Below are 14,295 nucleotides of genomic sequence, written 5' to 3'. Positions count from 1 at the left end.
TGCAAATGATGCCAAACCAAATATTTATCAAACTCGTTCTGGGTAATTTGTGCATTTCCCTGATTTTTACATATCATCACGATGCTACTGGAGGAGAAGTATGCGACATACCATACAAAACTAAGAAATTCATATATGGACTTCACTTGGTCAAATTGTTCAAGCTGTTACAAGAGTAAGATGAACTGGCACTACAGAAGCATAATTCACTCAGTTACAGCTCCATTTGAAATTTCAAGGATTATAACTTCATGGCCAGTGTCAAGGGACTTTTTAGCTATCTGCACTATGTGTGTGACCAATGATCTGAATGTGATATAATTTCAACGATAATGAATCATAAAATGTAAAATACAACCAAAAAATTTAAAGGGTGTGACTAATTCAGTTTGAAAACTGTTTTATACAAGACACGAACTCAAAATCTTGAGAGACTGTTGCTGCTCACAAGATCCTCACATAATGAGGACAATAACTCATTCTTATTGTACCTGTGGATTCACTATTAATTGTTAATAGAGCTTCTCATATATTTATAATAAATTTGTTTTTAGTTCTATATACAGTGAGAAATACACAACGTAAAACAAATGGCAAACCAATTAGTTACCAATACTTACACGGAGTTGCCATATTAGCGAAGTGTACCATTGTCATCCCGTATTCATGTAGAAATTTTAGTACAATAAACTGCTCTGGCAGATTCCACAAGCAATTATGTTAAATTTGTATTTAAGACAAAGAATATCATGGTTGTGTATAAACACAGTTGGAACATAGAATATAACATAGAATATAACGAAAAGAACTCTTACGAAAATGATGCCCTTGCGTGACTGAAAGATTGTTATGTGCATGGTTGCCAAAGCTTGGCACATTATGATAATTTGGTGACTTCTACTTTAATAGATGTGATAAAATGCAAGTACCAGATTTCCTTTATAAAATTATTTGGTTGAATCACTAAAATGTCTTTATTTTCAATTTTTTGTTTTTAAACATTATAAAGTTTCTCAATGAAATAAAGTAATTAATTACATTTAGACATTGAGTAGTTTTAGTTTACCCTATTTAATACATGTATTTTATTTGCATAAGAGCTGTACCATTCGCATGCGAAAACTGTTCTGCTATATAAAGTTCTTCATTTCGAATAATATAATAGATTTTAAAGCTATTTAAGAATAATTGTTCTCTCTTTTAGATTAAATTAAAGTAAATTATATCAATTGAGTTTTATTTTCATAGCAGTAATTTCTGATATAAGAAATAGGTTTTCAACTTGTTTTTCAGCATGTTTTCCAAGCTAATGTCTCATGGATCCCAATTTGTCATGGAAGGAGTCAAAAATTTGGTAGTAAAAAAACATGTAAGTATATTGGAAATTATAATAAAAACAACGTAAATTATCCTAAAGGTATTAAGTATTTCTAATTTTATCAAAATTATATCAAATTAGCAAACATGTTTCATCTTTCCTATCTGCTTCATTTATAGTTTATGAGAAACTTCTCATGAAAGACATTTTTTTCATTTTTTTGATAATCTAATATATTTCGAGTAGAAATGAGTTCGATGTAATGAATGTGCTGGTCTCACACAGAAATATAAATCTGATTTTTTTTAGAATTTGCCTATTACAAGGATAGTTGATTCATTGATGGAGCTCAAATCATTACCTGAAACTGAAGATTACAGATATTTTGATCCAAAACTCTTACGTGCCACAGACAGGTATGTTTACATCCTGATCTCTGTACAAACATCTTCTGTGACAAAATGGTTGCAAATCATGTTCTGGCTGACACAATTTATTTAATACTGCAGTTATTGGTATGGTAAAATTCCTGTAATTCATGCTCATTTTTTTAATTTGAATTTAAAAAAATTAAAAGCATGATATATTAAACAATATTTTTTCTTCTATAAACAAACTAATACATTTTTTTAAAAAAACGTACTATATTAATAACAATTTAACTGAAAAAAGGAATTAATTTTAATATTGGAGGTTTTTAAGATTTTTAATGCAAACATCAGCACTCTCTTTTTATAGTACACAGATCATAAAATACAAATTTTTTTATGGTTAGCATGTATAAAGAATTTATTTATTCACAGCTTATCAGAGCTTGAATACCAACTGAAATGTACCTTGTAGCTGGTTTCTTTACAGAGAATGTTCACACATTTTTAGAACAATTCTGGGGCCTTTTAGTTAATGCTTAAAATGTAAAGAGTAATATATATATTTTTTTTAACATGTGAGCGGATACTTTTTTTCTGGGTTATAAATCTGCATTGTGATTTCCATGATAGAAGGGCTTTTTGTAAAATTTCCAAGGGTATAGATTTTCATTCCTTCTGTACTACTTTCCAGTGTCCATCAATCATCGTGAGTCTCAAAAGAGAGCTCAGCTGTTTTCCAGAGACTCTGACTTGAGAGCTCTTTTCCAGAGACTGAAGGCACTGGAATGTCAGGGGACTTCACTGGTGTATGTCGAAAAAGTGTATATGCAATACCTGTATCAGTCTTCATTTTTTCATATAATGCAGTGTTTCTTTTCGAAAAATTGCTTCTTGCTTTATCTCCATAAATTTTCACTCTTTGAAAATCATTGGAATAAAGAAGTGGAATTCCTTCTGTAAATGTCAGATGTAAAACTTTCTCTTGATAGTACATTGAGTTAACATTTTCTTCTACTCTTCTTATTTTTAATTTCTCATTGTAAGGGAAACCTATGACAATCATAAACCCCTCGCTGAAACTTTCTTTGCATTGACAGGATTATACATTTTCCCTCTTTGTTTTCAATAATAACTAGACCTCCCCCCCCTTTTTTTGTGTGTGTGTGTTTTGCATTTATTTAAGTAAACCCATGTTTCATCTAAGGTCGCAATGTATTTCCATTTACCTCCCACTAACTAGTTTTTGTACAGGGTTCTGCGAATTAATCTGCAATGAGCCACATGCCTTGGCAAAAGCTGGTAAACATTATATTTTTCAGCTTTTTTAAGTTGTAAATCTTAGTTCATTATTTTAGTTTTTCTTGCTACAGATATATTTAAAAACTTTGCAATTGATTTCAACATTGGTGGATTTTCTCTCATTGCTAACAATATAACATTAGAAACACTATTTTCTTTTTTTTATGTATTCTTCAAATGGAGTCTTATTTCCATGTAGAAGTAATGATTGATAGTTTGCCCTTTCCAATAAATAATTTTACTTATTTTGCAGTTAGGAATTTTAATACCATACATTTCATAAAATTTTTGAATTATGAAATAGGAATATTTATCTTTGGAAAGCCTAAAAGCATATCATTCTGTCCACAGCTTGTTTACGTGCAATATTTTGGATGATAAAATTAGCAGTTTTTTCAAGTAATAAGCTTTTCCCAGAAATTTTTATTCTGAAACTTTTTTTTAATGCTTTGTCAAAATTGTTTTAAAAATGATTAAACGCGCTCTGTAATCCTCACAACCCATAATCCCAAGTTGAGCAGGTTATCCAAATTTTATAATGATTTTGAAATGTAGCATGCCTGGCTAGCTAGATTATTTCTATTTAATTTCAAGACATTAGTTATTTTTTTAATATACAGATACATAAGTGATTACATCTCAGTGCAATTAGAAATTGTCATTTAGAAAGTGGAAGTACACATGCTTTTAAACCAGTGATCCCAAGGTTTAAAAGCAAGTTATCGGAATATCAAGTGTATAGGTTATCGGAATTCTATTATACTAATAATTCTATTTTTAGGTCGTTTTTGAAATGTAGTATTTCTGACATTAAATAATTTCTATTTAATTTTAGAGCATTAGTTACTTTTTTAAGAATATGAAAATATGTAAGGTTTACATTTCAGTACAATAGAAAAACTTTTTTATCAAAATTGAAGTACAATTACTTCATCTGATGATTTTAAACTTGTTCTGATCTTATAAGATGCATGGGTTATAAATGAAGCTTTAAGTACTTAAATTATGTAAAATGGACAAGGTGGAATAATTTTTAGACTATGCTGTGCTTTTAAAATTTTGAACCTAAAATACTTTTAATGTGAATTTCATTGAAATAGTACAGTATAAATTATTAATAATATTGTTTGTATTTTGAAATCTGAATAATGTTATGGATATAATGAATTTCAGTACAAAGTGTGGAATCTGGATGTCTAATATTTGGAATGATCTCTCCATCACCAGCCAAAAAAAGAAAACAGAAAGAAGTGAACTTAATTTTAAAAAATCCACTTCCCTGTTACAATTCTGGGAATGGAGAATATAATAACAAAATGCTTTTTGGTGTGCTGTAAATGGGATTTTTCTCTGGACTGACTGACAATCATTCATGTCACTATCAGACACCTGCTGTCTGGGAAGTAGCACTGTGACCAATCACAATGCATTTATTGATGTTGGTATTGATCCCATGGGGGGAGTGCAGGATCAGCACTGGGTATTTTGCTGCCCAGTACAATATCTGTGGGTCCTGAATTCTGTTGCTTGGTCGTTACCACCCTAAATTCTAAGCACTTTTCTTTTCCTAAATTCTTTTGGCCAGTGCCCCTCTAAAAATTCTGCCACCCTAGTTTTGCTGCTTAGTGTTCTTCAAAATTCTAAAATTTTTACTGACCCTAAATTTTGACACCTAGTGCAGCCACACCAGTTATGGCGGTGGCCTTGTTTGGGATTAATGTTTTTCTGTTTTTCTATCTGACCTAAATAATAAGTGAAGCCGAAATGTTACCATGTCTCCAATTCATTATACTAGATTTAAACTGATGATTTAAAATCTGGAAATTTTTTTAAATCCAGAATTGCTGAAGTCTTGGTGATTTTTGTAAATTTGCTTTCTTACAATTAGTGTCTGTAAGTTATATTTTAATAATGTTGATATAAATTTAATGATTTAGCATTTAAAAAAAAACTGCCAATAAACACTTTTATTGACTTTTGTAACTGCTATAGGAATGTGGATTCGTAAAAGAAGGAATGTCCTTGCTATTTCAAAGTAAAAGTTGCTGCTCTTCAAAATTATGGTTATTCTTACATCAAATTTATTCACTGTACAGAAGTTTCTCTCTCTGTTTGAATTTTATGCAACATAAATGCTTTTGAGTGACATTTGGAGTTCTATAAATTTTTGCCTGAAATATATGTAAATATCTTCTTGGAATATTTATATATAACCTGGAATTATTATACATAAATAATAATGTGTTCCAAAATTTTATTGCAGTTCTTCAGTTCCTAGAAATCGAGCTCCATTCCTAGATGTAAGTTTTTCCCTCTCCTTATTTTATTTTTTATGTTACCTGCATATCATTTCAAATTAAACTTTGTATGTTTTTGATGCTATTCTATTATTGTCATAACCTTGGCTGCATTTTCTTTCAGTAGGGCAATTGTTAAAAAAATTAATAAAAATTATAAATGAATCAATTTATTTACATTTGTTATTAATTATTAAGATTAAAGATTTGTGAGAACATGCAAGAAATGAAGGCATAAAAATTCATTGCGACTGAAAAATGTACAAAATTCTTCACAAATTGAATATTATTCATTTTATGATACCATTACAGAATTGAAAAATTGTCTTTGCAAAATATCATGATTATTTATGCAAATCCTATATTTTGGCAAAATATATATAAGTTATATTTTCTTTTTCTTGCTTTAGCAGTTCCAAAATTTTTGTAATTATATTTCAACATCTGTTTGGAACACAATTTTGAAAATTTAAAATATTGCCTCAAGATGAAAACAGTTCTTTTAATCATGATTAGAAAATAGTTAGTTTTTCAATCACATTCAAAAGCCAGTAATTAAATTTAGACAAAGAGGAAATTGTGGGAAGCTAATCTCATAAAAATAATTTTTAAAGTGTATGCAGTGGAAAATATCTGTTTTAGAACAGGTAAAGCTAATCCCTCCTACTGAAATAGATATTCTTTTTTTAAATAAATACCATTTGGTATGTTTGGTATCATAGATATATACTTAAAAATAATGAATGGGTGATTAAAATCTTTGAAGATAGGTATAAAATTTGTGCTTTCTAGCATAGTGCAATAAACCCTTCCTGAGCACATTACAAATAAAAAAAATTTTTTAAATTTTTAATTAAAAAAAATCTTGCTGAGTGCAGATATGTGGGACACAATTTCACATGTATGTGTTATCTTAGTTGTCTCCATTTAATTTGCTCGACACTGAAATTTCATTTATGTGCAATTTAGTTCATCATCAACACGGAACTCTTGATTCATAGCCTTAGACTAGAAATTGTCAACAATTTTAAAGGATTTCCATTGTTAGAAAATAAAGAAATTGTACAAATTTCTGAAGCAATTGGCAGTGAAAGATTTTCAAAGAAAGATCAAAGACAGAAGAAAAAGCAATGACAAATTTAATCAGAAAATGATGAATGGAGAATTGAATGATCATGTAACACCAGCAGACAGTGAAAGCAGTGATAATGAAGATGATAAAGCATCTTCATCATACAAAAAGTTAAATGAATCATTTTAAAAGGCACATGAACTGTCTGATTTTGCAGTGAAAATTGACCCAAATGAAGAAAGAAGAGGACTGAGAGACACTGAAAAACTCTGCATTCCTTACCACAAAATTTTTATAGAATTGCAGCACAAGCAAAAATTCCAGCTTTTTAAAAAACTTCTTGTATCATGTACTTAATAAGTCATAGAATTCTTTCACTTAACTTTTGTTTTCTTTTTAATTACAACAGTATTTAGATTTGTTTAAATTTTACATAATTTCTTAATCTGAATTATACCTTATGAATTTTTTCCATAGAAAGTTAGCTTTGTAGAATATGGTTTTACTATATGCCTATCATGTTAATGACATTACCCTTTCATTTGGAAAAGGTTTACTGTTTTGATGGCTATCCCAACTATATAATTAAACTGAACAAGAATAAAAATCATGACTTCTTTCCGAATTTGTCTGTGACTACATTCATATATGCAGTAAATTTACTAATTTAAGAACTGAAATTTTTTTTAACCAGAAAGTTGCCAAATAACATTATTAGTATCATAACAGAGCTTATATTGACCCAGCTTGGATTCCTTTGTTAAAAATACAGTTTGCTAATGAAAACAAGGAAATTTTCCGTTTGGTTTTATACAGTACTATCTGGGTTTTTGATTCAGAGAATAAACATAGATGACTTATCAATGTAAATATTGTCAGGTAACTTCTTACCGAATTAATTTTTATGAATATTGCCCTTATTTACCAGATTTTTATATCCGCAAACTACTTTTTCTTTCCAAAATATAATCTCACCTTAAAATGTTGATTCTGAGACATTCAAGTTAAATAAGCTGAGAGGATAATGGCAACAATTACAAAATATCATCAGATTCACTTTAGACAATTTTAAAATGAAAACCTCTCTCCTTGAATTAAAAAATTTTGATGTTATATTTTCAGCATTGACAGAAAATGTATGCAAATATTGTGTGCTTCATAATGTCCATATTTTATGCTTATATATATATATATATATATATTATTCAAATAGGCAGTTGTTTTTGTGGTTGGAGGTGGAAATTACATCGAATACCAAAATTTAAGTGATTACACAAAGGTAAAAATAACTTAAGTTTTTCTTCATATTGTGTATTTTATAGTTGTTTAAGAAATTTTGATTTTTATTTTATTAAATTTTTATTTATATTTTTCTCTGATAGTTAACAAAAGCTCATTGCTACATAATTGGATTTTGTTTCAAATCTCAGATAACTTGATCATAGACTATAATATCTTTGTATATGAGGGGCACTCAAAAATCTGTGATTCCAAAAATCCTTGAGAATTACAAGACCTATAAATTTCATTCTGCTGGATACTATTAAGATGTACTGAATCATTCTGCATTGCAAATCCAGAAGTCCTTTGGCCAGTGATTAGAGTTACCACCTGTGATAATTTATGAAGCTGTTCTAGTGGCTGTATTTTAGATATGGAGATAAGCAACAGTTGTAACAAATTCTTTGCGTAGATATCACAAAATGCTATTAATGACGTGCTAGTCATTGCTTAATTTTTTTCCCATAAATTACTTTCTTTATCAAATAAGTGAAATGTAAAATTTAATATAAGTGAAAAAGCAAACTATACTTTGGTGGAGATTTTGAGTAAAATTCTTTAAAGGCGAAAACATTCAAAAACATTTTGCTCCTGAAGGAAAGAGATCTGTGTTTGATCGGCCTTGAAACTGATAGTGCTTTAATCAAAATCTTGGCAAACTAAGTTTGGTTGTTTTCCTTATATGAGTGAACTGTGTTTTAAAAGTGAAATGGGTATGAATATTTGTAGAATAATAAGTATGCTGCTCTTATAAAATTTATTTTGCCTTTTTAAAACATATTTCCTTTATAAATTGTTTATCTGCCTATTAAATAAAATCTTTTTAGACTTGATGAATACTAATTTGTGTAATAGTCAAATCTCATCTGCATTGTGATTTTTAAACAAAAATAAATATATGTATGTTATTCAATGTGATGAAAGAATATTACCAAACTTTTTGCATTTATTCTAAAACTTATATGTATTTTCTCATTAAAAGCACTACTTCTAAAAAGTATATAAATAGTGCTGGTTAATTCATTATTAGTAAAAAAAAAATTTTTTAACAATATTTTTGTCATTCTCTCACATTTTTAGCTATGCAAATGATATCTCAAAATAAGTTGTATCTATTTAAGTATATGAAGCAGTGAGTAATTGAAATGTTTAGAATGTAAATACTATTTCATCACTCAAGTTATATCAGTAAAAATCATTGTTATACTTTTGTATTTTTAATTTGTTAATATATGTGTCTAAGTGTTTACTTCTCTATTCTCTATTCATTCTTCGTATGATTGCAAATTTTAAAAATAACTTTTCTGTTTGAATGGCAACATCTGGGGATGCTTTAGAATTCAGCAGCAAGGACTTTTGGTGTGGTGAAGCTAATAAAAAAAGTATTCAATTTCTTGATGGCAATATTAAAAAACAGTTTTTAATTATTATAAAAGCATATTGTAATTATGTCCTTTGCATAAGTTTGTATTGAATCATTTCAGTTTTGTGAAAAATCTGCACTAATATCCAAAGATATTTGAAGAGAATTTTCTTTTTTATGGAAAAAATATGCATTTTTAAAAGCTGATTGAGAAATAATTTCAGTAGTGAAAAAGCATGCAAGTCAAAGCAATTTTAAGTTTAAAGCACTTTTTAAAAAGATTTTGAGTAGATGAAAATAAGATCTGTGTATTTGATCAAAAAGAAGTAAGAGCAAAACTGTTGTATTTTAACCTAAATGAGCCACACCAGGCAGGAAACTTCAATTTTAGTCATTGAGCAAAGACACACAGAAGTTGCAGATGCAGAAACTTGATGTATTTGAACAAGATGTTAATAAATGACCCTCTTAAATAAGTGCAATTAAATATGTAAAAAGAGAAGTTTATTGTTTGCATTCTTATTGCAGCAGCAGGAAAAACATGTTTTAGAAATTTTCAACTTAATAACAGAATTTGCTAAAAATTGGGGAATTGAATTTCCTTTCCTGGGAGATATTTTTATTCTGAAAACTTTCTTTGATATTACATTTTAATGCTATTTTGTGCGTTTTATTTAATATTCCTTGAGGTTTTGGCATTTAATTAGTAATTAAGAGAAACAGATTCTGAACTACACTACAGTATAAGTAAAATGTATTACCTGTGTGTTAAAAGCATTTTATATGTTTTCAGGGAAAGTCAAATCCACCAACAAAAAGAATAATTTATGGCTGTACAGACCTTGTAAATGCTGATCAATTCTTAAAACAAGTGAGTTATTGCAGTTTCTAAATATAACTATATAGTCACATTATTTATTTCAAATCATAATGATCGATTATTTCATTATAATATAGTTCAGCATTCTGCAATAGAATTTTTCTGTTTTATTTTTTGTGTGTGTGTGTGTGTGTGTTTTAATGGCAAATGAATGTCTTGATGTTCCAGAATTCTGTGTGATGAAAATACCAATTCATTTAAAACTAATTTTAAAGATTTTTGATCTTTTAAATATTATTAATTCTATTGTGAGATGTAGATGTAAGGACAACTGTATATGTCAGATCTGCAGAACATTTATTTAGAAGGAAATGACGATTTATTATTTTTAATTTAGTCTGACTGTTTCAGAAACTGGTTTATTACAGAATTTTTATTAGAATGCATATATTTTTAAGCTTCCATTATTATTTAGTGATACTTAATTCATATATATCAATCTGAAAGGAAAATAGGATAGATGAATTATGAATGATTTATGAATGCTGTAATATTTAATAGTCTTAATTAAAATTAAATTATGATTTTCTCTAGTTTAATCAAGATTTAATCCTGAGTACCATGATTATTTTTATGCAGTCATGCATGCCACTTAGCATATATTAACTTGTAATTTTTATATTATATATATTTTTTAATTATTATTATCTTTATTGAGCTAAATATCATCCTAATGATCGGGAAGTTATGCACACAAAGAGCAAAGTAAATAAATGCACAAATTATGTAAGTGACTGCTAGGTAAATAATACTGTTCATAAAGTAGATTTGAACTGTGATACTCCTGAGAATATTAGTTTCCTTGTTAATTAAACTGAGGAATATTTTCATACACACAGTGTTATGATTTTCAAATTATGTAATTTACACATTAAATATCATATGGTATATATCTTATAATAATTAGAAACTTCATGATTTTTGTATTTGAAAGTTATAGATAATAAACTGTAAAACTTATTTTAATGCATGGTTTATTTTTAAATAAGGAGCGTAATTTCATGAAAATAGATTCTGGGATAGTGATAACGTTCTTATACCAATATTGTAGAAGTAAATTATCACAATTTTCTGAAATTAGTTTACCTGTTGATGTTATCTTCTTCTTCAGTAAGCTAAAATAGATTATTAGCATTGAAAATATTCACTTTAAACCATTGACTGAAACATTAGAAAACATATAATATAAATTTACCTTATGTACATGTGTGATATTTTAGTGTTTTAACGTAAACAGTGGATTAAAAGCACTGTTTATTAAAAACTAATGCACAGTTTTGGAATATGAATATATTAATATGTATAAATAAATGGATTGCAGTAGTATATTTATAAAACTATATGCTGTTACTGTATACAAAATTTCATATGATGCTGTCAAGAAAGTTTTTTTTTTTTTTTTTTTTTTTAATTTATTTTAAAGTTCTTAAATATCAAGCATACATTTTATTAGTTTCAGAAATGAAATTGTTATGCTTTGATTTCATTAGTTTTATGGTAAAAGTTGTTAATAAATGTCATTTAATTGTAAATTCATAAGAGTCTTATTGTAGATATATAGGTTGAATAAAATATTTAAATGCATTTAAAATCATATATCTCGTGTATAAAATCGAGTATCGTGCATGTAAACAAAGACTATTCAAAATGGTTGTTTTTCATGATAAGCTCTACAACTTAAATATGGAAATACAAACCCTTTACAAGCTCTATCTGAACAATGATTAGTAAAACAAAAGTTTGTAAATCAGTGATTCCATCTGTTATCTTTTTACTGTTACTTAAGGGGTTTTTTTTTTAGTACATTGCTGATCATCCAAAATGCAGCTTGAAGACAGATGAGATATCAAAGCCACATTTATTTCAGAAGTTACTCATAGCATCAATGTTAATTGATTTGAAATAGGCTTCTTTGAGCTGAGGAAGATGAGAAAATCAGTAATGAGTATTGCCTCTACATTCTTCAATAACCGCTGTTGCACGCCACATCATTGAGTGAAAGAGACGTTGGATGTGTTGTTGGGGAATAGCAGCCCATGCTGCCTCCATACGTAGCCAGAGTTCATGTGTTGTACGCGGAGGTGCAGCATGTCAGGCTAGATGTTCTCCATTCACCAGACATGTTCGATGGTTGATAGTACTAAAGGACAGGCAGACCAGGTAACAGTGCAGTATGGTAGGCTAGAAGAAAGCTTGAACGCTGCATACAGTATGTGATCACACAGTGTCCTGTTGAAATGTAACTACAGGCAAGCTCTGAAGATAAAGAAGGAGAACAGCAAAACCTCAGAGATATTGCATTGGCTGGTAAGCGTACCGATAATGTGTATTGGTGGGTGCATGAGTGAAATCCAATACCACCCAACACCAGAACATTGGGTGCAGGACCAATATGACAACAGTCAAGCAGCCTCTCTCCACATTAACTTCAAACTCTAATTCATCCATCATGGTACTGCAGGCAGAAGCTGGATTCATCCAAAACCATAGTGTCATGCCATTGTAAACGCAAACACCTGTGTATAATAATCTTGTTATAAAAGCAAGATTAACAAGCAAAAGCTTGTCTAAAAGCAAATATTTTTGTATAATAAAGTTAAAGGTAAGTAAAGCAATGGGAGTTCACTGCTCTGTAGGTGGTGTTAAATTCTTCATGCAGACACCAGACATTTCACTGTTTTGTAGATGATGTTGAATTCTTCATGCAGACTGCAGTTATTGCTGTATTACAGATTGCATTTGTTGTGATATGGTTGTGGATGTCGCAGTGAGCTGCATAAGTAGCACGTGCATAATATGGCTGTCTTCCTGTGGAGTGATGTGATGAGGTGCTTGTGATTGTTCCTGTCCATCAGTTGTTCCCTCCTACCTCCACCAAATCAACATTCGCATGACTCTTGCCTCCGACGCAATGACCAGTTTCCCGAAATGGTAATCCGCAATCTCTGTATGCAGTAATTCTATCTCGGTCGAACTGAGGAACATGCTCAGATGATACTTATGTTATTCTCCGAGACATACTAAAGCTGCTCACACAAAGTCTCGTGAGAGAACTATTCCTGTTATTCAAAACAACACTCTTTCCTTCCTCTATATATGGATTGTAAGGAGTGCTGCATTTGCCTATGATGTGTGCGCTCACTGAAATCGTAATCATTTGCATATTACATCGGGATATACACATGATGCAAGTTTCATCATGTTTGGATGCTTCCTTCATGATGTTGCATTTTGGATGGCCATTTGATTATATGTAAGAAAAAGTGGAAGAAGTAAGTGTTAAAAAAAGTATGTTGTAGTGTTTTATAAATTTTGCTGAAACTTTTAAAGCTTTGTTCTGTTGCATTCTTATATAATCCATGCTACTGTGTTAAATTAATTTTTTTCTTGTGTAAATAATACCTTTTTTTTTTTTTTTTTTTTTTTTCAATTTTTCTTTTAGCTGCATCAATTGGGAGCAGAATTCAAATGATGTTTCCATGTTGTTGCCTTTTTACATGCCTAAATGCCTGATATACCTTATTGAAAACTCTCTGTATATAACCTGTATCTACATTTTTTCTCAAAGACAGACCATGTTAAAAAAAAGGGACTTTTCACATATTTTGTACATCATACAGTTCCATTAAAATTTATCTTTCTTAATGTTGCCACTTTTTATATGTCTTTTTCAGCAATACATAACACTTTTAAAATTTTTTCTTTAAAAATATTTATGTTTTGTAATTTTGTCCAAAAACTTCTATATATTCTTGTCTTTCCTAAATGATCATTATTAAACCATATTAACTAGCATAGTTTTCTCCCTTGCATTTCCCTCCTAGTTTTTTAGTGCAAGTTTCAGAAAATTTTCAAAGTATTCATGTAATTTCCTCAAGGTGTTCATGAAGTGAGCTCCCATATCTTTTAAGACTTGGACTGCCATGCCAATTTATAAAGAAATTCTCATCAGGCCATGCATGCTGCTTAGAAGTGGGCTGGTATTGTGGTGTAGCAATGCCAAACATACTTTTAAGATTGTTAGTCAAGATTAAAAATTTTTTGCATTTTTATGCATTCAGTTCTCTGGAGTTTGGGGTCCCGTGCAGACACTCTTTAAGCTAAAATGTGAGAACGTCAGTTGAATGAGTTGATTGTCATCTCACAAATTGTCGGGATGAAGACATTCCATCTAGCAACATTGCAACTACTGCTAAAAAACCACAACACAAACTCCAAGAAAAGATCTGGAAAAGTCTCTACAGTATTATAAGACAGTAAGATATTGTAAATTATGCTATGTAGAAAATGTGGCACAATTTTTATTTATTTATTATTTTGCTTGCATACAACCTCCCCATGCACCACATATGTACAACATATGGCTTACAAAAGCAAGTTAACTAAAACATTAAATATTACATGCTAAATAAAA

The 14,295-nt window shown here is 29.4% G+C and overlaps 1 protein-coding gene across 2 annotated transcripts in view; it reads left to right on the top strand.

The window, feature by feature from the left end:
* Positions 1 to 13,530, top strand: part of Slh (sec1 family domain containing Slh) — a 97,168-nt gene extending 83,638 nt beyond the window's left edge. The window contains exons 20-25 of one of the 2 annotated variants that reach the window (XM_085826776.1): positions 1,294 to 1,369; positions 1,628 to 1,734; positions 5,252 to 5,288; positions 7,571 to 7,636; positions 9,795 to 9,872; positions 13,324 to 13,530. In XM_085826776.1, coding sequence (XP_085682902.1) covers positions 1,294 to 1,369; positions 1,628 to 1,734; positions 5,252 to 5,288; positions 7,571 to 7,636; positions 9,795 to 9,872; positions 13,324 to 13,353 — 394 coding nt within the window. In that variant the 3' untranslated portion in view covers positions 13,354 to 13,530. The remainder of the gene's footprint in view (positions 1 to 1,293; positions 1,370 to 1,627; positions 1,735 to 5,251; positions 5,289 to 7,570; positions 7,637 to 9,794; positions 9,873 to 13,323) is intronic. The other variant, XM_035368093.2, reaches the window with a different exon arrangement.
* The last annotated feature ends 765 nt before the right edge of the window (positions 13,531 to 14,295 follow it).

This window comes from Stegodyphus dumicola, chromosome 11 (assembly GCF_044657685.1).
Source record: "Stegodyphus dumicola isolate Sdum_Otavi_A_Nest chromosome 11, ASM4465768v1".
Taxonomy (NCBI): Eukaryota; Metazoa; Arthropoda; class Arachnida; order Araneae; family Eresidae; genus Stegodyphus; species Stegodyphus dumicola.
Note: the sequence above shows the minus strand (reverse complement) of the source record. Positions and strands in the feature narration are given on the sequence as shown.